We start from the raw sequence: 25,464 nt of genomic DNA, 5'->3' as shown, positions 1-25,464 counted from the left end.
AGATTGTTAGACTGCTGGATTGCTATCGCGTAACTTTCAACAAAACTGTCGGTTGTTTCATTCGTAATTTTGCAAGGATCATCGCAAAAACGTTGAAATCAATCAAGAGTGTTCCCGATCGATATAAGAGAAATTCAAATGTAATCGAAGCTTTGCCTACGACATACAATTGCAGCAATCCCGACATCGATGAGCCTTACGAATGCAAAACAGTACGCGCGTCATGCACGATCGTTTAATGTATTAACGCTAGAACTACCGAGTCCTAGACGCGACAAATGCATATTGTTTTATAATAATGAGGAAATTGGATTTATTTAAACTTGCTACGATTTCTCCAATAATATATGCAGGAATGAAGAGGTTTATCTGAAAATTTGTCACAGATGCATTTTTATAACATCAAAAAACTGTAAATGGAGGAAATGGAGAACCGGACGTTTTGACTGCTTTGGTAGTTGTAGTGTTAAACCCTGCCATTTTTGTGTACGGTAAGCAGAGTTTCATGCACTCGTGCAAAATTAGGTCGATTTTCTGTATAATCACGACGGGATCGTTTAGTAGAGTTTCGTAAGATACACAACCTTTTTCGTTGCAGTGATTCGCGAGCCGCGATCAGACGTGCGACCCACGACGAATCACGGAATTACGAGACTCGCGAGCTTCACGAGATTCGCGAGTTTCACGAGATTCGCGAGCTTCACGAGTAACATCGAGCATCAGCGTGTAACAATGAATAACAACGAGCGACGGTACTTGATCGTTCAGTAATCGTTTCACTCGTTTTTTCGAATCCAGGTCCAACGTAATCCGAAGCATGTGTGGCATGATCATCCTTTCCATTTAATCGGCGGGCACGCTCGAGATTCCTCTCGCTAAGAACGAAATCCGGCTTTTAACGAATAATTATCGCACAGCTGCCAAAGCGAATGTATAAATTTACCACAATAACGGCCAAGTACAAGTGTTTACACAGTTTATTCGCCAAACATCGACAGTTAAAGGTATGAGAGATGCAGGGGTGAAACGCAACGGATAGACCATACACAACGCAGCTCGTGTCTTTCAATTAACTGTAACGATCGTTAGCTTTGCACTCGTTTGTCGGCTCGTTCGCAACGAAGACAAACGGCGCAGTGGGTGTATGACGTTCGCATTCGTATTCGTATTTCTATTCGTATTCGCATTCGTTCCAATTTGGTGTATGTAATCTGCACGGGCATACACACGTATGTATGTGCATATATGGAACGCGCGCATTTGCGCATGGAACAATAGCTGGTAACGTCGAAAAACCGATCCGATACGTAGGAGAAATTCAATGTAAAAATTACAAAATGGATGAACCGTGCGAACGCGTGTCCGGCAGTTTTCGTGTACCGCCGGATATCGCGCGACGCGTTCAAATTCATATTATTACATTGTACTCGGTCGGAATGGGAATCAACAGGTGCATTTGCATCGCGATGAACAGATAAAGGATAGTGAAAGAACATGTTTAAACATATATTTAAATTGCAATTAAACATTTAATTTTCATAGGTAACCGCAGGCGTTGATTTTACAAACAAAGCGATTGGAGACGCGGTGCAATGCATGATGTGCGATGTGCGACGCACTCCTAAACCGAAACGAGATGGTTTTGTGGTGTGAGACGTGGACCACGTGAGGCATATATTTCTTTCTCCTAGTCTCTCTCTCTCTCTCTCTCTCTCTTTCTTTCTGACACACATACACTCATTCACTCACTCACTCACTCACTCACTCACTCACTCACTCTGTCTCTCTTTTTTTTCAGCGCGTGTGCAAACACGGACACAGACTCCATAATGACTAGAATTGAATTACAGAAACCGTTTGTCATCGCGTTGAAATTCCAAAGTAGTAAGAAAAGTTATAATGCCGGAGAGAAATTGTGACGATGATGCGACGCATCGGAGACGAGTTTCTGCTTGCGACGGAATAGTACGCGCGGGGAAAATCTAACACGGAAGGTTGCTCATAGTAGCAAACCTATGCTAAGAGGCCCGAGGACGAGAATGGGTTACGATCGAGGACAGTACGCGTTGATATGCGCAAAAACGCGTACAAGTTACGGGTTGCAGCATGGAGCGTAGTCGCGCATACGCGTCCGCAGACGAGCATAGACGAGCATAGACGAACAGTTTACGAGTAACGGAGTAACGAGTAACGAACGAACGAACGAACACGGGCGAACATTTACACGGATCAAGCTAGGAAATCCATTTCGATTTAAGGCTGCTCGGAACGACGTCGTCGACCAGGCCCTCCAGCGTAATTCGCCGCTGCCAATCCCATCAGATGTTTAGCCGCTTGCGAGCCGCTAAAACCACGGCTCAAGCCCAGATCCAGGCCCCGTTTGTTGCTGAAAAACGTTTCGGCAAATAGATCGATCAAGAACACTCGCGGTTTCGATACGTATCCGCGGATTCGTTTCACGAGCAATTCAAATGTCTTTTTCCACTTACTTCTCTAATTCTGGATTCCGCATTATAGTGTGTCCAAGCCGTGCTATTATCGTATCTATAAGCGCTTCTGGATTCTCTTCGTTCAACTGACTCCAATAATTTTGCTGCCTGTCAAATCGAAACGATCGTACGTTTTAACAAGACTTCGTTGGAATTTTTGACTGCCTCGCCGACCAATTTTTCATCATTCGAAAAATCGATTATAGCATTTTTGCCAATTGCAGGAGACTAGGGCTCGACAGAAACATCTTGGCTGCGTTTACGAGACGATCGAATCTGTAACTTCTCCTCTCATTGGTATGCACGATTCTAGGAACGACGAGTCGTAACAATACCAGTCTTTACTTTTCTCGGATACGAGGAACCAGTTCTCATTAAACGACGCCTCGTCAAATGAAACTGGGTTAAACTTTCTGATACAGCCAGATGCGTCTTCGCGTTCACTTGCGTGCATGGCGTATGCCGTATGCCATATACCGTATCCCTTTTTTTTCTGATATTTCACGGCCTACCATAATCTCATCGCGTTTTCGTTCAATTCCTTTCGCCACACCAAATTGTTTATAATTTTGACTAGTTTCCCTTCTTACAATTCGGAACTACGCTACGATCACAGTGCGCACAATATTGTTCTAGGTATGTACTACGTGCAAATAATTATTCGGAAATCTACCTTTGGACACCGATGCGCTCAAACGGAGCAACGGACAAAGGCGATCGCTGTTAGAAATTCGGAATTCGCAATCGGACTAATTGACAAGTGCGCGGATACCGTTTATCTAAGACGTTTCCGTCACTGGTATAAATCCACGATTAAACGGAAAGATAGTGAACGGTGAATTGTTCATCGAAGAACTTACGGCGCAGCGTCGCTCGGAGGAGTGAAGCAAACGATGATGAATCCAACCATTAGATATACGAAGAACGATACGATTCTTCGCTGCATCTTCGAGGACGTGGTAGCTCTCTGATCTGAAAACGATACCAAATTTATGGAAACGCGTGGCATGCATATAATTCTACTTGTCGAAGACGAGACAGTAACTTGATCATGAAATCATGTACTCTTAAATATACAGTGACGAGCAAAAGTGTGAGCGGACGACGTTACCATTACTGATTAATCAAATGATACTAGTATATTTTATATTAAATAATCCGTTAAATAGAATCAAAGTTATTAGTTGATAGTCGTAAACGAAAAATGATTAGTCTCTTTTATATCAGTAACAACGATGTAGAATAAATTTAACGTAAACAGATATGCGATGCCATGTTTACAGTTTTGCACGCTGCCTAATACTTAAATGAAGTACGTAATAATTAACAGATGAATTATAATCAGACATTCTTATACCTCGATGTTGTTATAAACTGTGGCATGCAGTAAACGTTATTTCGGTTCAGTATTGATTTTGAAACAGAAAGGCAATATGAAACCGTCGAGTGAAGATAAGAAAAATTCTATTTTTCTTTTATGTAGTAAAGGATATTTTTTACGACAAATTACGCTCAAGAATGTCAAGTATCTGGCAACCAGTTGTGGCGAAAATAAGAAAATGTCGTATATGCGCTCCGTCAACAAGTAAAAATGGAAGACCGCAAATTGTTTCTGATCAAGGTGCTCGTAAAATATTGCAAGAATTATTCGCTTAGATTCTCAGAAATATCCAAAAATCGCAGCTCGAGAACTCGGTATAAATGGCAGCGAGTGGACAGTTCGTCGTGCTTTAAGGAGAATTGAATTCAAAGCAAAGGAAAATAAGAAAAAGCCAGCACTTTCGAATGAAAATATAAACTCAAGAAAGGAATTTGTTAATTTATATGATCAGTGGACGACCGATGACTGTAAGCGAGTCATACGGTCTGACGAAACTAAAATAAATAGGTTTGAATCAGATGGAAGATCCTGGTATTAGAATCGACTCGGAGAATCAATCAATTTATCGCAAGTTAAGCAGACAATGAAATTCGGAAGAAATTGTTCGATCATGCGTTGGGGGTGTTTTACGTATAAAGGAGTGGGTCCTTTAGTTCAAATAGAGGGTATAATGCGTAAAGAACCGTACTTAAGCATTTTAGAAAAGAATCTACCCAAAGCTATAAAGTCTAGTGATTACAAGGAGGTGGAAATTGTATTCCAACATGACGGAGATCCCAAACACACCGCGAAATTGGTAAAAAACTGGATCGCGAAACAAGAATTTTCCGTTTTAAAATGGTCTGCTCAATTTATGGTCAATTGTAAAATTGTAAAAAGGAGATTGGCAAAGTACCAAGACGCTCCGTCAGGTGTACACGAACTTCGGACAAGGACACAACAGGTGTGATACAGCATTGAGCCAGAAATAATACGTAATTTGATAGACAGTATGCCGAGGAGACTAAAATCAATGAATAACAACAAAGGAAATGGACAAAATATTAGTTTAATACTGTTTACTAATACTAATACTAATACTGTTTATTGATTGATACTTATTTAACACTATTACTTCGAAAAATGTTAACGTGCAAAAAAAACTGTAAACATGGAGTCGCATACTTGTTTTTATTATATTCATTGCATATTTTTGTTATTAATGAAAGAGACTTATAAGTTTTCATTTAAAATGATCAACTAATAATTTGCATTCCCTTTTTATCCAATTATTTCCTGTAAAATATATTACTACTGTATGATTAATCAGTAATGTAACTTCCGCTCGTTACTGTATTTACAACAATTGGGAAAAGTTTGGATTATAAAGGCTCTATTACGCAATGCTTGCAGTCTGTTGTACTATCGAAAACAATCGGGCACTGAATAAAAACCAACGAAGAAGAAGAAGAAGAAGAAGAAGAAGAAGAAAATGAACAATAGCAACAAGAGAAGGATGTGGTGGTAGAAGGACAAAAAGTGGAATAAACGAGAAAGGCAGCGCAGCGTGTCTCTCTTGTTCCGCGGGCTACTACTAGAGAAAAGCATAGCGACTAACAAACTATTGAAGCCACGGTTTAGGAACGAGAGGTTGCATGCTTCGGGCGATGTTGTGCGACGAGATGCGACGGCCCGGCGACTATCGTTTCGCGTTCTCTGGGTTCGCGAGAATAAAACGCGTAAACTATCGCGGCCACGAGAAATTCGCGTCTGCAAGCAGTTAAATTTTCAGCGGAAAAGACAGCAACGATTTCGTCGCTGGCTTCGAATTACAGCGCCGCGGCCCTTCGGTTTCGATATTCGTTCAGTTAGCGTTTTATATTGGCGCGGCAATCACGTGTCGCTTTAAGCCTGCCGATTCGCCGTATCACGGGATAATTGGATTCGTCGTTTTCGATAATTGATGTTGGACGTTGCTTTCCGACGCGTGCACTTGATTTCCTCAAGGACGAGTGCTAACTAGGTCGACGATATCCCAGAATTCGTGCTCGAGGTGTTTGAACGCGTCGCTGACCCCGACGTTCGACTCTATTTATCGACGCGTCGACTACGAGGATTCGTTTGCAACGGACAACGAGCTTTTTTACGTCGTAACACCTGCTTGCTCTTTCCGTTCGTTACGATCTCCCTTTCTAAGCTTTCTGAGCTTTCGTTTCCCCTTTCCCGTGCCGTTCGGTTGTCCTTGTTCATCTTTTGTTCGACAATTCGCGTTTCCCATTCCGCGTTCTCCGTTTATGTCTTCCGTTTCTGTTTTCCGTACCGCAATCGTCGACTTCCGTTTCCCGTTTCCCGTTTCCCGCTTCCCGTTTCCCGCTTCCAGCTTCTCGTTTCCCGTTCCTCGCCTTTCATTTCCAGTTTTCCGTTTTCTGTTCTAGGCCTCCCAGCGTGGATATTATTCCAACGAATTCGATGAGGAGCATGCGGAGGGACGGATTGGTTTAGCAAGGCATGAACGCGCGTCAAATTCGAATTCGATGCAGCAGCTGCGTCGATCCTTCGACTCGTGCATGCAATCTCTTCGGGAATAGAGGCACTCGTCGGGCGTACACCCGTGCGAAGCTCTGACAAATTGTCGGACCAAGACGAAATATTCGTTTCAATGGTTTGAGGAAGCGCGAGAGAAAAAGAGGAAGACGAGAGAGCATGAAAAAAGAAAGAGAAAGAAAAAGGGCAAATATAAAAGACTACGTCGAGACTCCGAGGATAAAATTGTTCGTCAAAGAAGCCGCGATAAGAGTTCCTCCGGGATAAAACATCTCGAATTACATGCTTGAAAGTAAAACACCCACGGTAAACGTCCTGCGAAAATTGTATCGCGTCGCGTAACGTAAGGTTTTAGTCCGCCGACGTTTCGAAAATAGCGTAAACACACTGGCTCGGTTGGGGAACTGTTTTCCGTGAAACGGGCGAATTCGGATCGAGTTTCCTGCGACTTTCAGCGGTCGCGGTACGCGGCCGAGTAGCAATTTTCATTTCCCGATCGAAGAGATAAAACCGCAAACCCCGGTGTTTACTTAATAACAGCATTGGTTCTGCTCCGAGTGGAATCCTTTTTCCATCGTGCCGCCGACGCCCAACAACTTGACGGCGTTCGCGGCGTTTCGTTTCTCGGCATTGCGTCGTCGGGTCTGCACGAACCGGCTGCGCGGATCGGCGGGAACAATAATAAATGGCTCGTGTCGTTCGCCGACATGTGGATTAACCGCCGAATAAAGCGGGGACGTTGACGGTCGCGGAAACAAGGGTTGAAAAGAAGACCGGGAAGAAGGAGGGGAAAGGAAATCACCGTGGATTATGGAAAACAATTTCGTTTCACCGATGTACGAGTACGATGTTGTGTGTCATGCTTCGCAGATTCATTCGAATGGGTCGTCGATCGCGAGATAACAAGGCAAAACGCGGCGAACAGTGATCGATACGTTCGTGCGTGGTGTGCGTTGCGAGAGATAAACGGTGACAAATCGTTTTAAGTAATCGTTTTTAGGTCGGCAGAAAATCAAAGAGCCGTTTAGCTCCATTCGCGACGAGTGAACGGGAAAATCGGGAATACAGAGAAACGCTTCTGTTCCAGTCGCGTCACCGACGCAGGCAATCGTCGACGTTAAGGGCGTACCAGAATCGGCGACTTAAGGAATCGGCGACGTGGGCGTCGAACAAGGCACGTGTGCGAGGAAACGTTCGAGGGACGAGCCCTACGACCGAGAGCACCCATTTCATTGTATAGTGGCCTACAAAAGTGTTCTTGCAACTTTTAAAACGCACTAACTTTTTTAAAACTGGACTATGGGACTTGAATCTTTTTTCACATGATAGCGGGACCAGTCTAACGGACGATGACCAAAATGCTTTTCTTAAATTTTGCTATTACCTGGAGTCACAAAAAGAAAATAAAAGAACTCTCGTTTTTTAACTCTTTTATACGAGCCTATAACGATAATTTAGAAAATGTCTTTTGTCGATCTCGGTAACTTGTATGCATGCCGAAAATTTTATCGAAATCGATTGACATTGTGGTTAAAATCGCAGTTTTATCACGATTTTAACCAAAAACTATAAGAAATCGAGAGGAATCAAGAGAAATCGACAAAATTTCGACAAAATTTTCAGCACGCATACAAGTTACCGAAATCTGCGAGAGACATTTTTAAAATTTTTGTTACAGGCCCAAATAGAAAAGTTAAGAAACGAGAGCTTATTTTTTTTCTGTCATTCCAAGTAATAACAAAATTTAAAAAAGACATTTTGGTCATTGCCTAGTATAACAGTCCCTCTATCATCTAAAACAAAAAATGCAAATCACTTTAGTTCAGTTCCAAAAAAAGTTATTGCGCTTTAGAAAGTGTACGAACGCTTTTGTGGCCCACTGTACATACAGTGTAGATGAGAAATCGTGGTAAAACCGGCCGAGGGATGATTCTGCATGGAAAGATAAGCCGAAAGAGGTTTTATTTTCATTTAAGACTGCGCTTTCGAGAAAAATAAATTTAAAGTTCCGCCAGGTTTTCATGCCACTTGATTCCTATTCGATAGTATAATATTACTTTTTCAACCTATTTATCTTATCTCGAAAACGAAGCCTCGAACGACAAAATGTTATCCTATTTCTTCGACTTATTTTTCCATGTAGAATCATCCCCCTGACGACTTTGCGCCACGATTTTTCAACCACCCTGTAGACACAAGCTGATATTGGCACCGCGTTGTATATCCGAGTTGGCGAACGCGCGACGAAAATGTTCGAAAATGCCCGGAAAATATTTGAAAATATTACGAGCAACACGCACGTGCCTCTGGCCTGGTTTCGTTGCTCGGCTCCGCCAGAACCGTATTCCGCCATTCGGAAATGATCCGCATCGACCGAAACCGCGTGTCAGTGCAGCGGCTAATTGTTTCATCGCGAAACGGATGGAACGCACGTGTCGTGAATCCGTCTCGTCAAAGGCGACAGACCTACTTGCGACCACTGTTGCGACAATTCCGACGTTTTGTTCTGCGTTTGCTTGTTTCCCAGCGCGGTTTGTTTCCCGTTGTTTCGGTTCGAGTTTATTTGAATCGATCGAGGCCTGCATCCGGCGCAAATTGTCGTTTCAAGCATACGCGAATGGAGAACACAGTTCCCGAAGTTCGGTATCGAGTCGAGAAGATTCGTTCGGAGCGTAACGCGATGACACGTAACACGGAACAAATACGAACTACGGATTAGCAAATTGATGACATTTTTTTGTGATTTCGGTATCGACGATGCGCCGTTTTGTAACGATTCCAATCACGAGCACACGTGATCCGTTTATCGAAATCGAACCGACCGACCGGAAGCGTCCGTGTTCGACGGGAATTTATCGTTTCGAAAAGAAACCGACTTCGCGGGGCGAAAGTAATTTTTATTTCCGTTCGTTTCCGCAGAGTTTAACGTGATCGGCAGGCGCGGACAGATCGAATAATGCGATATAGTAAATAGAAGGAGAAATATTTCTACACGGGGGTGCGCGACTTGCGACTTGCGGCTTGCGACTTACCTGGCTTTCGGGACGTCGAATTCGACGGGATAGGTGCCTCGTCGAAGGGGTGTGCTGTTCTGCGAATCTGAACCCTTCGTTGCCGGTTTATATAAGCCCGCGACTTTGCGGCACTCGCTTCATCCCTATCCCCACCCTGTTGTATCTAAACATTCTCGTCCAATCGAATGGACTCGTGTTCTACCCCATCCAAGCTTCCTACCACCAACCCCGATATCGTCCCGGTAACCACCAACGAGCGTGACACGAACTCGGCCGTAGCCGTAGTCGTCGTCGCCGTCGCCGTCGCCGACGCCGTCGCCGTCTTCGTCTTCGTCTTCGTTTCCATCTGCGTCCGTGTTTGCACCTTCGTTTCCATCTTCGTTTCGATCTTCATCACCATCTTCGCCACTGTCTTCGTTTCCATCTTCGTTTCCATCTTCGTCATCACTTTCGCCTCCGCTTTTCTCTCTCCATCTTCGTCTTCAACTTCGTTACCATGAGCATCCTTCGCCTCCTCCTCGTCGTTCTCGCCCTCGCAACTGTAAAGATCTCGGACAACGAATCATCTTTTTCATTCGGACGAGTCTGGCGAACTGGACAGCGGGTTTCTATGCGAAATAAAAATTAATTAATAAACAGAAAAATCGTATGCAAATATGTTTCTTGCGTTGACAAAGTTAACAAGTCGAAAATAATGTAACGGTATGTTTTTTAAATCCTCGACTGTTTTCATTGTTCCTTACGTCGTCTGCTCGCTTCTCTTATAAATGCATAAAATCCGCTGTCGTATCGATAAACGGCACATTTACGTACTTTACAACGTATTTTTTAAATCTTCGTCTGTTTTCATTGTCCCGTATTTCGCCCGCTCGTTTCTCTCGGGAATGCATAAAATCCGCCGTGCCATTGGCAACCATCGAACGCAATTAAAATAATTCAGTGACCGAATCCGTTTCGATCGAATCCGAGTGCCACGCGACTCGTTCTCTCGATCGTTAAAAGCTTCGGCGTCCTTCCGTTTTAAGACTTAACGTTTTACCGGATTTTTTTGTTAAGTTTCACCGTGAGAGAGAGAGAGAGAGACGTGTACGCGCATAGCACGCACCTATGCATAAGCGAAAGAAACGTTTAAAGAAAAGCGAAGCCGATCGGTTATTAGTCACGTTTGATTCATCGACAGTTTTATCGTAGAGACACACGTAGTCGCGATTGAACGAAGCCGAGTCCATTAAGCGTACAAACGTAGCTCGTGTTTGCCATCTCGTGGTAACGACTCGAGAAGTTCTCCAAGCCGGGACACTTGCGAGTATTCGCCCGTTTCTCCTATATGAGCATAGAAAATTGTAAGAACGTCATTGTCGCCGTGCTCGTGGTCGTGATCGCGGACTTTGCCGTCGTTCTTTTCGACACTCGATCCGTTTCTAGCGGCGAGAGAGAACGATGGCCTCTACCGAGGTTTCAATCGGCGCGGCCCGACTCAACCGAAAACAAACGTGCGCTCGAGGAAAGGAATGGCAACGCCGGTTATTATTATTTGATCTAACTCATTGTCAATTCGAATGGACTAACAGCTCATCCACGGTGATATTGTTAATAATAATAATAGCAATAATAATAACTAATAATAATAATAATAATAACTATAATAATAACTAATAATAATAATAATAATAATAATAATAACTATAATAATAACTAATAATAATAATAATAATAATAACTATATAATAATAACTAATAATAATAATAATAACCATAACAATAATAACTATAATAATAACTATAATAATAACTAATAATAATAATAACTATAATAATAACTAATAATAATAATAATAACTATAACTTCGTTTATTATCGAGACGTATTCTTTCTTATAGTTAAAGAGAGAGAGAGAGAGAATAATAATATGGTAGCAGTCACGCAAGTATAGATGAAATACAAAAACAAAAAAAAACAAAACTTTTATACAAACACTTGAGAGCGAAGCCTTTTATACATAAATGAGTGGATTAAAATCATAGCGATGTAAGTCACGTTTTCATCATTGTGAGAAACAAGATTTTTATTTTTTACTAACATATGTATTACTATTGTCATTATTATTATTTATTCGCTGGCTACTAGACTGTTTTAGATCATGCAAATGAAATACGCACAATCGGGAACAAAATAAACGTTACGGAGAACAAGATTTTGCGACAGATACTGCGGAATTAGTAAAAGGGCTTAGGGCGTTGTTTATTGGCCTAATTTATTGTTAAGATAATTTAGAATTAAATTAATTTAGAGTAACTTTATCATTTATTTCGCTTGTTTATTTAACATTATATAGATGTATAGACAATGTGATATAAGAATTTTTAATATATGTGAAATAAGAATTTTCCTTAGCAATTGTAGTAAACAAAAGCCCAATAGGAATCCTCTATTTTCTTTAATCAATCCAATAAGTTGAAAATAATGCATAAACAATATTATATATATTTAGAATTTTTCGTACGTTTGAAGTTTCATATGAGCCGTTTATTTTGAAAGTGGCATAAGTCACTTTGTTTTTAAGTCGATATATTTAAAGGTTTTTTAACACGTTTAAAAATATGGATGCTAACTTTCGAGAAGTATTTGTTATCTCAGGATAAATAATTTCGTGTAAAAATTAAAAAATCACCACTTTTCATTACGGTAAAGTGACTTATGCCACTTTCAAAAGAAACGGCTCATATATTAACTTCTACAATAAATCCATAAAGTTCGCAATGTACGGATTAATTTTCGAAAATGTAACGCAACCAATCGTAAATACTTTGCAACGATTTCGAGTCGCGACTTCGACGAAAGCAACGCGAAAAGAGCTTTCGTTAACGTCACCGAAGTGTTCTTTCATTTTTTTTTTACGTCCGTTCCGCTGTCACAACGTTCCGCAGCTTTTCCCTATGGCTCGTGTGCGAGAAAACTCGAAACACCGCCTTACTGCCATTTAACGTGGCGCCTACGAAGTTCCCCCTATCCCAAAGCCACGTCTACTACCCGTGCCCATTGTCGGCATGCAAATCGCCTAATAGCTCGTTTTAATAATATCCATGAAATGGCGATGGTCCCGCGTTACAAATAGCTGTATCGTACATAACGCGTTATAAACGACCGTATAAAACAGAGGTCCGCGCGATCTAACCGACCTGAAGCGGTCTAAGAGATCTAACCGGTCTAAACGGTCTAAGAGAGCTAAGCGGTCACAGTATCACGGATCTAATTGCAAGTGCTCTCGGGTAGTGGCAACAGCGATACATACGTATATTTGCACTACTTAACCTTTAGACGGCGTACGTTTTTCAGCATTTGTAGCAGCCACCGGCTAGATCCATTCATTTTCATATAACATCCTCGTTGAGATCAAAGTGAATCCTTTTATTGATTTCAATATTAACAGTTAATAATTACGTATAACTGCCGCGAAGTTATAATTTAAATGGAATGTTTGTAACTCTCGGCCCAAATAATCCCGGCGCCCGTCATCCGAGGGGCGCATCTTTTTGGTTAGAACAGAACTGCGGCGCTAGTAGTGAAAAATGTCAGTACCTCGAGGTGGTGTTTCACATCCACTAGCCGTACGTCTTTTAATTAAGTAAGTAATCAACTGTAAATACACTCCGCTGCTTTTGTACATATCTTAACTCGGTGGCTTCGGTTGTGAATTTTCGATTCGAACTCTAAATCTCTCGATATTTACGAAAAACTGTCAGCGGCGGCCACCTTGTGACGTCATGCTCGTGAGATTGACACTACGCTGGCCGAATATTGCAAATATCTCCACAATAACCACAAAGCGGACATTTCTACGACCGAAGCCCCCGAGGTTAGTCTTTCGGGAATGTAAATTTTCCACTTCTGAACTGCACACTTCGATATTAAAGCGTCAGTTCTAGTGGATGTAAACTTTTGCAAACTAATATACGTATATGGTTTTCTTCTATGTGTTGGGTCGTCATAGCGCGTGCAGCGCCCCCGCAACCTTAATTGAAGTAAGTAATCAACTGTAAATACACTCCGCTGCTTTTGTACATATCTTAACTCGATGGCTTCGGTTGTGAATTTTCGATTCGAACTCTACATCTCTCGATATTCACGAAAAACTATCAGCAGCGGCCACATTGTGACGTCATGCTCGTGTGAGATTGACACACTACGCTGGCCGAATATTGCAAATATCTCCACAATAACCACAAAGCGGACATTTCTACGACCGAAACCCCCGAGGTTAGTCTTTCGGGAATCTAAATTTTCCACTTCTGAACTGCACACTTGCTGTACTTTGACGAGTCCGACTCGTCATGAAAATTTCTATTATTAACTCATCGAGTATAGATGTTATTTTGTCCTTTAAAATTGCAATAAAATTCTATTCTTTTGTCGTCAATATTTAAGCATTCAAGTAAATTTAGGTGCACAATAAGCATTAATTTCTTTTTCTTTCTAAGAAATTATTAGAATCGAAAAATTTCTAATCGCAGTAACTGCGAAGAAAATGGTATGTCAAGGGGTTCAAGCGTCAGTTCTAGTGGACTAATATGCTTTTCTTGCATGTGTGAGTCGTCATAGTGTACGGCGAGCCCCAGCACGCATCGCGGCATGCTATGCTACCTACGCTGCCAACGCTAGCTACATTACCTACGCTACCTGTCCCGGCCTCGGTACTCTCGCACAGCTAACAAAAACTTCGACTAAGAGAGCTTTTTGTTTTTTCGCAGAAACAGCGACGTTCGAGGATAACCGTAAAACGATGAATACCCGAGACGCAGAGGAACGGAAGCCTGCGAAAACGAACGGGAGAAGGAGAGAAAGAAGAAGGGTGCAACGCGAAGAGTCGCTGTTGTCCTCTCGGACGGCGAACCTTTTAATCGTTTCCGACTTTCTAAATTGATTGAGACGACGGTGTTCGCGGTTGCATCGCCGTTAATCTCGTGAAATCGGTCGATTTATCGGTTCTCAATTTGTCCGTTGCTGACGCAAGAGGCTGAACGGCGCTCCGCAACACGATCAAGAGGGACCGCCTAACAAGAATGATGAAATGTAGATTATCGCCAGCATGGCGATTCGGAAATTCGCTGATTCGGTGAGTCGATAATTCGCTAAATCAAGCATTCGCTAACTCGCGAACACGGAAATTCGCAAATTCGAAAATTCGTATCGCAGACTTTCTGGAAAGAGTTCTCGAATACACACGGCCAGATGAAAGAATGTTTCATAGGGAGTGGGTCGTGTTTCATTCGTCGCTGTTAGATTTATATTTCTCCTTTTCATTGATGTATATGTTGTACGTAGGTGTGGGTTGTCGCTACACGGAAGAGTTGAAAAGTCGCGCGTCACGTCCAGGTCCACGTCCACGTCCAGTGCCGCTGCCACGTTGCGTCGCGCCAGGAAAAATGATACTGTTGGCCGCTGAAACGAAATACCATCGTCAGTTTTATGGAATATTTGTCGAGTCGTAAACGAGAAATCAATCTGTTACGTTTGCCGTTGATGCAGTCGTCGATACGTTTAGGCTTTGGCCGTTCGAATCGAAGGAAGACGCGGCGTCGCGACCGACAGGGGATGAAAGAGATTACATACATGCGCGAGCTGGAGCCAAATTCGGTTGGCACTTTCGGAGAGGTTTCGTCGAGATCGGCATCGATATCGAGAATTTCTACGCGTTGGCCGTTACCGATTCCCCAGCGAGAACAGTTTGACGCCAGTTCGAGCGATCCAGACCGATTCCTCGTGAAATCAGTTAACTCCGCAAGTATCACGGTCGCAGTTGAGTCCCCGTGGCGGCACGTTCCCTCGGGAGAACGCAGGACGGACCATCGATTTTCCAAGCTCCGATCTACCGAGCAGAAGTGAATCAGTTTAGTCGGTTAGAAATGTACGATTAATTGAATCTTTGCTCGTGGTATCGTCGAATGTTCAGCTTTTCTCGCCTTGTTCGATAACGCGAGCGCCGTGTTACGGCCGGTGTTACGCCCTCCGGTTGGCGCATACGCGTTTTCGAGGAACGCGTACGGCGCATCGGTGTGGCATTCCCGTCTTGTAATTAGAATTTATCGTTTTTGTACTCGATCGAGTGTGGACGATCTTGCGCGGTCGAACGGAAGGGAAATCGAGTAGGTGCGCGTATCTCGTAACTAACGTAACGAGCACGCGTCGAGCGAACCGACCCGGGTCGCAAATATATTGTTGCTCGTTGTTGTTCGTTGCTCTTCGCTCGTTGGTGTCGTCGTTGTTGCTAGAATTGACGTATCGATGCGATATAAACTCCGGTAGACTTTTCAATAAAATGCTTTTAGATCGAACAGAGTCGATGCACGTGCAAATTACGCGCACGCTCTGCTATAGCCTGCGGCCCCAAGAAAAAAATCAATGGTTAAAATGCCTCGTTACTCGTTGGAAACGCGAAAATTAATGTTCGCTAAATTCGACCGTTACTCTTATTGCCGATAATGAAATTTGATAACGCTTTGATAACGTGTGACGCTTTTATACTATATATGTATACATATATATGTACATATGTATACGTATATGTATAAGTATGCGTAGATCGAATAAACCTTCCGACGCTTAAATTCTCTCGTTCAGAGTGTGTTTCCTACTACGGACATTTATTTCGTGGTTCATCGATAATCGGGTCTTCGTAACTGTCGACCCATTCGTAATCTGTTTACGAGCTAGACCGGAGGAACCTCGGGACTCGGAACATCGGAGAGAAAAAGAAGCATGCGACGATGAAAATGGGCCACGGTGTTTGCTGTTTCGATAAAAAAAAAAAAACAGAAGAACGTGACTCGGTCGCATTGCAGGGTGCACGAAAATGTACCCTCCGTCGATAAGTAGGAATCTACTCTATTGACCGATGGAACAAATTCGAAGATACGCCGACTGACGGCAACAGATCAATAGACGAATGGACAGTTTAAACAATTTCGGCCAAAATTGTTTAATATAATCGATACAATTTTATGGTTTAGTTAATTTTTACTTAAATTTGACTAGGAAAAGTCAACGAATGTTAAAAAATTCATTTAATGGGTTTCGATCAGGAGTAGCGTCAATTAAATAAATTTTATAATAGAAACAGATAATGGTATAAATTTGTTTGGACAGTTTAGACAGTTTATACTGAATCATGTTTAATGTATTTATGGATATATATATCCATACGAACATTGTTAACAACGTATATTTCGGTATCTTGCAGCCCACTTGTTACAAAATATGTGCATCGTATGAAACGAAATCCATTGCGAGAAGCAACGATGCGTCACTAAATTGATACTATCATTTCATTTTACCTTGTTTCCATTAGACCGCATCGTCGGCCGTCTAACTTGAATTTACAATTAGACCGGGAAAGGTTTCAAAATTTACACGGAAACACGGACATGTTAAAAAATGATTTTTTCCCAATCGTACAATACTCGGTTCGTGAAATACCATGGATTCATCAAACGTGGATTTCTACATTTTCTACCGTAGAACATTTCAAATTTGCCGCGCATTGCTCAAGGCTGCGTAAATAGACCGAATTATCGTAATCTGTGATCTAGGCTCGACGTTCCGAATTGCTGCGAACAATTTCAGGCCAAGAATACTAGATTTGACCTATTGGTTCAGGAGTTATTCATTTACACTTATGTACACGTTACTTCAAAAAATGTCCGCGCATGTGACATGAAACACTATCGCCACATCTTGCATTGTACATACTTATAGAAGAGACATAGTTCAGCCGTTTACCGCTACGCGGTGCTGGCGGTTCATGGCCCATAAGCGGGCTGTGTATTATTTTCTAGGAAGACACAAATGGACGCAAATACGTAAATGTGGCAATTTATAAATTATGGTACGAAACTGGCGAGCAGCATCACCGCGCTCGCTTTCAGGCCAACGCGACGCGTCGCAAGACTGCGAAGATTTTGAAATATCCTTTTGAAATTGAAACATACGAAACAAAAATCGTTGACGTTTGTTTCGAAACGAGTGTTTCTGACCGTTGATGCATCCCTTTAATTTTTCATTGCTTTCAGGTTTTGCCGCACAACGGACACATTACGTGGCGCCGTTTTGAGAAAAAAAGAACAAGTCGGATGGACTTATCGGGGTACCCGTAGCTCGTCTCAACTTTACAACGTGCAATTCCGACGGCACTGAATCGTTGGGAACAGCGAACGATCGCGTATGAAAATTCTGCGATTCGTTTCGAAATCCACGTTGATTGTCGCGCAATACGCGGCGCGAATGCGCGTCTATTTGCAGTCTGAATCTCTGAATCTCTCTCGGACAGACGAGACGTACGTTTTGTTGAATGTTCGCGTGGACAACGTGTCTGCTCGGGGCGAAACGAGGCGAAACGAGGCGGAATGGTTGATCCGTTGCGCATTGTACGGCTACTCGCGCAGGTGTAGCATCATCGGTCGCTTGCACCTGTCCGATCCATCTTATAAACCAATAAAAATGGACTTTCCATCTGGTTTCCTGTACTTGAACAGAAGCGTACTTAACGAAATACATAAGTCCTGGTTAAGCCTCTATTGGCCCATGTAACTTTCAAGTCACAAGCTAATATATCCACATTTTACTAAATAATTTTAGTTTTTTTCACAAGATGATGTATACGTCTTAATTATATAATGGCTTTGCATTAACCAATAACAATATTGATGACGGTTGGCAGCACGCCAACTAAATACCTTGCAAGTTGTCTGCAGACAGAAACCAAAGGGACCATTTTGTGCAATTGAGATTATTTGTGCTTTTGTCGGTGTTTACTAAATAAAAAAAAGCGTATATAATATCTCTGGGTTCGTATATCAATAACAATTTATTTATTTGCATTTCAATAATCATTTTGTTACTATTTGTATATGATACAGTTTTGTAACTTTCAGGTTACATTGGGATATTGTGGTAGATTCGAGTGTATTTAGGATAATAGTTGGGCTTTCTTCTATTTTCAAATTTATATATCAAATGCCCCCAAAATATGGATACAAAATCATATAAAAATAGAAGAGGAATTAGAGTTAGACGCATTAGCGGCAATAGATCCGAAGATTCTTTATTAGATTCTAAATCCGATGAAAATCATCCAGTAACATTTACCCGACGTCGCATAAATATTATTAACAGTGACAATGAATTTAGTACCGAATCATCATCAGATGATGAAAATTCAGGACCACAAAAAACTGTTTGGCAACCAGTTCAAAATGCAACGTACATCAATGTTTAACGCCAAGTGCGAACTGTTTTATGGAATTTCACGCTCGAGCTTCTATGCACAAAAATTCAAACGTTGCAAGCCGCTGTTACTTCAAAGTTACAAAGTGAATTAATTATAATAAAATTATTTAAAGTGGTAAATTTCTTTTTAATCTGCATATATAGATTTATAATCGTTGATTTTCCGTTGCATAAATTTTTTTATATTTAAGAACAAAATTCGGCCCATAGAGGGTTAATATGTTCGCGACGATTCGCGTTCACGTTTTACGTGTTCAAACAGTAAATTACATAGGTAAGTACAGTTCAAACAGTAAGAGTACATAGACCACAGGAATACGAACACGAACAGGTGCGTCATTGATATTTCCCGAGTTGATGTCCGATGGCAGTTGGATAAACAAAAATCTGTCGTAGACCGGTCAGCTCGCATCACTTCCTCGCCTATCCGACCAACTGAATATCTAGTCAGCTAGTTGCCTACCAACCTACCTATCTACCTACCCGGTTATCTATCTATCTAGCTACCCACCTACCTACCTACCTACCTACCTGCCTGCCTGCCTGCCTACCTACCTCTCTATCTATCTGCCCACCTATCTAGCCAAGTAGCCACCGATCGCTTCGCGTATCCGTCCATCTACCCACTGTCACCTTTGGGTACAAATCTTCCGAGCGAAACATCAAACCGGTAAGGAAAAACCGGTACAAATTGTCGCGAATAACGAACGATGGAAAATCTTTCGACGTATTCATGTATTTGGCGATTTTACAGTGATCAGAGAGGACGAGAATATCGGGTATCGACGAGAACAGAGGCGAGGAGCAGAGACGGGAGGAAAATTTCACGATGGGCAAACAGGAAGAACGCTTAGCGTACTCGGCGCGAAATAGCCGGATACGTAAAATCATTGTCCCTCGACTTCTGTACCGTGACGGAACGCGTTTCGCCGTGGCGACTGCGAAAATTGTCTTGAAATCATCTCGCGATGTTCCTCTGGGAATCCAGGAGGAACAGAGAGGAGAACGTGCTGCTGCTGTTTCCCCAGTTACACGTCCGTTGGTTCGAACGTCGTTCGAACGTCGCCCGAAGGTGGCCGCGTGTTTACACGTTTCACGACGACGGAGCGACAAGGAAGAGGAAGGGGGCGTATGAAGGAGGAAGAGGAGAGCAGCGTCTACTATCTACCCGACAAAATTTCCGATACGAAATGTCTTGCCGGTGCCCTGGTGCACGCTGCACGCGCGTACGCGGCAATATGCGTACACGCGAACCGGCGATACGACGACAGGTGAAGTACACAGCTGCTGCTGTTGTACAGCTGGACCGATATCCATTTCCATGTACATTCCACCGATAAGTTATTTGCGGTCGTAAGATTCGACGCGAACCGCGACGCTCGGCGTGGGTTTTCACGGTTCTCCGGGGTGCTGGCCAATCGCGAATTCTAACCCAGACCTAATTAATTATCGCATTGACACATTTGCAATCGCATCTGATACGAACGGTTGATACGTTGCACCGACGTCTGTTTTCGTTGATCGTTCGGCCGGTTGAAACGAGCCGAGCCGAACCGAGACGAGACGAGACGAGACGAGACGAGAGAAGAGCGGGGACGACCACGCAAAATTCCTGAGAGCAACAGATAAACGCGACAAGTTTCCTCAAAGTCGCACGAGGCACGAAAGAATCGAGATGGCCCGAAACGGAAGGAAACACCTGCTCCGGTTCTCCGTTTGACCACATCCTTCCTTCGGGCAAAGCTTCGAGTCGGATGGCCGAGTACACGGCACAGTGGTCTGGCGGATCAGCGATCCATGGATCAAAAGTCAATTTTGCAACTTTCATATTTTCAACGATTGTTTTCTCGAATGGATTTACAACGGCGCAGAGCTTTAAAATCGATAATATTAGCTCACCCAGACAGTTCTGTAATAAGATATAATTTTACGGAGAGACCAGGTAATGAAAATTTAAAGAAACTAATTTTTTTAATTAATTATTGTAGATAAGCTTTTATATACAAGTTTGTAATTCGATAACTCGTTTGAATTACAAACTTATATGTTGATACTCTATAATAATTAATTTTAAAAAATAATTTCTGAATTACTAACTTTGTAAATTTTATATGTAGGCTTATAATAGAATTATAAATTTTATATATGTACACTCACTTTCATAGGCTGGAAAGCAAGGGAAATAAACATTTTACTACTATATAAGTTTATAATATGTTATTATGTTAGTAAGATGATATATTTTAGTTATTTATGCATCATGTAATATATCATGTAATATAATATATTATATAATAATAATGATATATATAATAATATATAATAATAAATATAAATATTAATATAATATATATAATAATATATATAATATATAATATATCATGTAATATATCATATATGTTATAATATATAAGAATTTAAAACGTAGGAGAGCTTTACAGAAAGACTGTTAAAAGTTGTTCGAACGAGACTTATTTGATATCACATCTGATTCAACTGTTATTAAGGACATAAATTTCAGATGCATCCTGCCGCACCCCTAGGCTCTATGGCATTTGAAAAATAAAGTCGAAGGTGTATTTCGACACTTGGGTTAAGCAGTCAACCTGTAAGCGCGCTCGTGACTCAACGTCGGTGTCCAATTCCAAAACAAAGCATGATTTTTCAGACATTTCCGACGATCTTGCAAGAAAGATATCACCAACAAACGTTGGTCAGTGGTATTCGCTTTTCTTCAAATTAAAAGATAAAAACTTGCAGAGACAAGGTCTGCTTGATAAAAAAAATTGCTAACCACCTCGATTTTTGAAATGCTAATGCATATTTTTAACTCGACAATATTCTAGCTGGCGTCGAGACGAATCCAACGACCTAACTACATATACCACAACCTTAAAACCTCGAAACAACGCTGAAGTAATTTTTTGGTCACGCATCGTTGCTTCGTCGGATCACTGTGCGGTTATTTGGAGGGTCTGGTCGTGCATGGTTCCGAGCAGCCGATACCATTCGGATAGAAAATGGGCGAAGAGCGTTTCGGAGGCAGTACTTTATACGTCGTACACGCTACTTTCGATAACGTATCTTTTGGAATAGGCGTGCGCGGGCATGGTGACGCGAGCCGTATAGAGACGACGCGGGCCTCTCGAGAGTCCGCGTAGGCTCGAACGAAAAGCCTTCGAGACCGGATCGGTTTTCGTTCGGTTCCCACGGAGCGGGTACGTCTTCCGGCAGACATTCGAGCGTGTCTCGCGGCGTTGCTTTGGCTCGATCGCGTTTCTCAATTCTCGTGAATCGAGCTCTCGCGAATCTTTTCTCTCGTCCGCGAACGCGATCGTGTTCGAAATCGTAGCAACCGAAGGTCTTCGCGAACAGCGAAGAATGGTTTCGCGGGAGAAGAGTAGTGTGGCCGCGACGCGTCGGTATTCTCGGTTGAAAATTTTCGGTTCCCGATAAAGCGCATGCAGCAGACGGAGCTCCGTACGTTCCGGAGTGCGCACAGGAATTGCGCAACGATACGCGCAAATCGAGTCGCGACTCGCGCGATACGCTGACTCAGGCGGGTGAAATGCAGCGCGGGTGTTCGGCGATAGTCGTAGTCGCAGACCGAGCGCGCTTGCGAACCGGTCGTTTCGCAACCTATCGCTATTTAGAAGAGTGGGCGACCGATTTTTCTTGCCGGCACCCCCACTCGCCGAAATTTCCCCGGAACGGCAGAGCGTCTGCGTTGCTCGCGGCTCTCGAGGGCGCGAGAGGGAATCGTGAATCGGGTATGCAACAGGCCAGCTGAACCGTGCCACGGCGGAACATATGGGCAATCTAGGTGGAAAAAAGCTCGTGTCAGGGAATAGATGTATCTTTTCTATTTGTTCTTGTTCGAGAATGTTTACCGAGGCTAACGATACCCATGATTAGACTGCGGATCTTCGTGCAAAATAAAAATTGTCTGCATCTGTTGACAATAAAAATAGGGGCAACTTATAAAAGTTGCATTTTCTTTTCTTTTGCTACTTTAAGTTGATCGAAAGTAATAATGTTGACATTATCGAACGTTTTGAATCTTTCCACTTTCAAAGCATAGAAATCGTCGCGCAAAAACTTGGAACCGTAACATGATGAAATTGTGCATTCATTCATGTTACAAAGAACGTTACATAAGAACAGCTGGTAATTGTTTTTCAACTTTTATCGATTACAAATTATATTGTGCACGAGTGGACGTTTCGAAACCGGTATATTAAATTATTCGTTTATCGATGCATTTTACAAGAAGTTCTCGGAGGCCTGTATAAATTGATTTTATTGCGCAATTTAGTTCACTTTAGAAGCGAAAAAATTGAATAATACTTTAGATTACGCCTTCGAATTGTTATGGCACGAAATTTAAACAAAGAACAGATTTTTCCAAAATTGAATTTTCCAAGATCTTCGTGTCGTGTCATCACAATGGATGGAACGAGCATTCGAGACGGGCCGTACTTCTACACAAATACAGGGTGTCCCAAAAATGTCTGGCAATCCGGAAATGGCGGGTTCCTCGGATCATTTGAAGCAACTTCCTCCTTTACAAAAATGTTCTCCGAGGCACCGTTAACGAATTATTAACGAAAAACAGTGACCAATAAGAATCGAGTACGGCTGACGCGAGGCGGCCCAACCAACCAGCGCACGAAGCCTAGTTCCGCTCATTGGCTCGGTCGCCTCGCGCCAGCCGAGCTCGCCTCTCATTGGTCACTGTTTTTCGTTAATAACTCGTTAACGGTGCCTCGGAGAACATTTTTGCAATGGAAAAAGTTACTTCAAATGACCTGAGGAACTCGCCACTTTCGGATTGCGAGACATTTTTGGGACACCCTGTATATCCGTCACCAGTTAATTCACCATCTTTTATACATATACTGCAGTTCTTAGATGCAAAAGAAATTGGTTTAGTCAGTCTTCGAACACTAAAATAACTGCGTCACCAATTTGCTTTTTACCAATAGGAATGTTGTCAGAAAAGGCTAAAGAGGTCTGCAAAGGTGTCGTTTGCACACATTAGAAAACATTCTCGTGGAGTCGCAAACGTTAATTTAGTGTCAATGCTTCTGATAACATCAGACCCTTTTTATAAACGGTTATAAAAGCGTTTCAAAAAAAGATACAAATTTTTACCTTCCGGAAAATTTAAACGTAATAAGCACCGAACAAACTTCAGAATTTACTAATACGGAAGGATCTGATATAGATTTTGATTTTTGATTTCGTTTCTATAAATTATATATAGATATTTCATTCTATGTGTTACATTACACTTTATTACATTATTTTTCGATTATATATTGATTTTATTTATATACTATTACATTTTATATTTCATAAATGTCATGTGAGAACAGCACATATACATATAAATCAAACATTTTTAATAATAAAAGTTATTCTTATAGTTTTTGCAAATAAAAAATTTTTTTTGCGTTTCAAAATCAACGGGAAATGAAAGTTTGAAGTCTTCCGTTTACATCGTCCATATACAAGTTAGCATAAAAATACAATATGCTAATTCAGTGCTTTCCTAAACGTGTACGTATGGTAAAGCAAATAAATCTCCAAGAGATTTGAATGCTTCAAATGACTAAACTTCTCCTTGGGGATTTCTATTTAGTTGGCTTTCCATTTTGTCGAGAAAAGTCCAAAAATCGAAGTCCTGAATCTAGGAATGTAATTAAAATAAATTCTGAATTTTTGACAGGTTATATCAATTTTATGTGCTGTCATCTAGCGGCGGCGCTCATTAAGCTATATTTGTGGACCGAATACGCAATTTAATGGTGCACTAACCTGTCTAAGACGCTAGAAACTCGTCAACTTTGGACGCGCGTAACTTTCTAACAAATGAATTGAGAACTTATTTCAATTACATTCCTAGATTCAGGACTTCGATTTTGGGATATTTCTCGACAAAATCCACCGGAATGTACGCTAGAAAATCAAAAAAATAGAAACCCCCAAGGTAAAGTTTAATCATTCAAATAATCCAAAAAAAGGAGAAGAGAAAAGTTAGCATAAATAGCGTTACTGTTAACACTAAACCTACCGCGGTCAAAGTGACCACTTTCTTATTTTGCAATTCTGCAAAGTTTCGAAACTTTTTCGTGGAAAATGCTTGAATAAGTTACATTATTGGAGCAAGTTTTATAATGAAAACTTTACAAAATCTAAATAAATTCGGTCTTCTCACTTTTGTGAAGCAGTACACGCCAGTTAGTATTACTGTTTGGTAGGTTTAGTGTTAAGTAGTATTGGCTTGGCAACTAAGTAATTGCCGATTTCAGTTATAGATGTCTCTCATCCTATTTTTATGATATCCGTAAATGTTATACTATAAAATTATTATTATTATTATTATTATTATTATTATTATGTTATTTTTTATTATCCGTGAATGTTAGCAACTGGACAAATTGAATGCAGCAGTCAAGGAAAAGCGACCAGAATTGGTCAATCATAAAGGTGTCATTTTCCACCAGGACAATGCTAGGCCGCACACGTCTTTGTCCACTCGACAAAAATTGATGGATATTGCTTGGGAATTGATGTTACACTCACCATATAGCCCTGATCTCGCGCCATCGGATTACCACTTATTTCGATCCCTGGACAACTCCCTTCGTGGTAAAACTTTTAATGATGACGACGCTGTAAAATCTCACTTAACTCAGTTTTTGGCCGAAAAGGATCAGACTTTCTACGAGCATGGAATTTTCAAGTTGTCAGAGAGATGGCAAAAGGTCAT

General features: G+C 41.7%; 1 protein-coding gene and 1 long non-coding RNA gene across 5 annotated transcripts; one reads left to right on the top strand and one right to left on the bottom strand.

The window, feature by feature from the left end:
- Positions 1 to 1,509: 1,509 nt before the first annotated feature.
- Positions 1,510 to 9,577, bottom strand: Dh31 (diuretic hormone class 2). Its single transcript, XM_033478127.2, has 4 exons — positions 9,426 to 9,577; positions 3,350 to 3,461; positions 2,490 to 2,597; positions 1,510 to 2,386 (listed from the first exon to the last, which is right to left on the bottom strand). Exons 2-4 carry the CDS (start codon positions 3,433 to 3,435, stop codon positions 2,254 to 2,256), a joined length of 327 nt encoding a protein of 108 aa, XP_033334018.1. The 5' UTR covers positions 3,436 to 3,461; positions 9,426 to 9,577; the 3' UTR covers positions 1,510 to 2,253.
- LOC117224885 (uncharacterized) lies at positions 3,254 to 20,944 on the top strand. Of its 4 annotated transcripts, XR_013034634.1 has the most exons (8): positions 3,254 to 11,435; positions 11,535 to 13,032; positions 13,399 to 13,429; positions 13,548 to 13,664; positions 14,156 to 14,520; positions 14,730 to 18,247; positions 18,335 to 19,359; positions 19,444 to 20,944. It is a non-coding gene; the product is annotated as an uncharacterized LOC117224885 (long non-coding RNA). The 4 variants fall into 4 exon arrangements; XR_013034631.1 differs by having other exon boundaries at positions 3,254 to 13,032; XR_013034633.1 differs by lacking the exon at positions 13,548 to 13,664 and having other exon boundaries at positions 3,254 to 13,032.
- The last annotated feature ends 4,520 nt before the right edge of the window (positions 20,945 to 25,464 follow it).

Source organism: Megalopta genalis, chromosome 13, assembly GCF_051020955.1.
Source record: "Megalopta genalis isolate 19385.01 chromosome 13, iyMegGena1_principal, whole genome shotgun sequence".
In the NCBI taxonomy this organism is placed as follows: Eukaryota; Metazoa; Arthropoda; class Insecta; order Hymenoptera; family Halictidae; genus Megalopta; species Megalopta genalis.
This window is presented reverse-complemented; position numbering and strand designations above follow the sequence as displayed.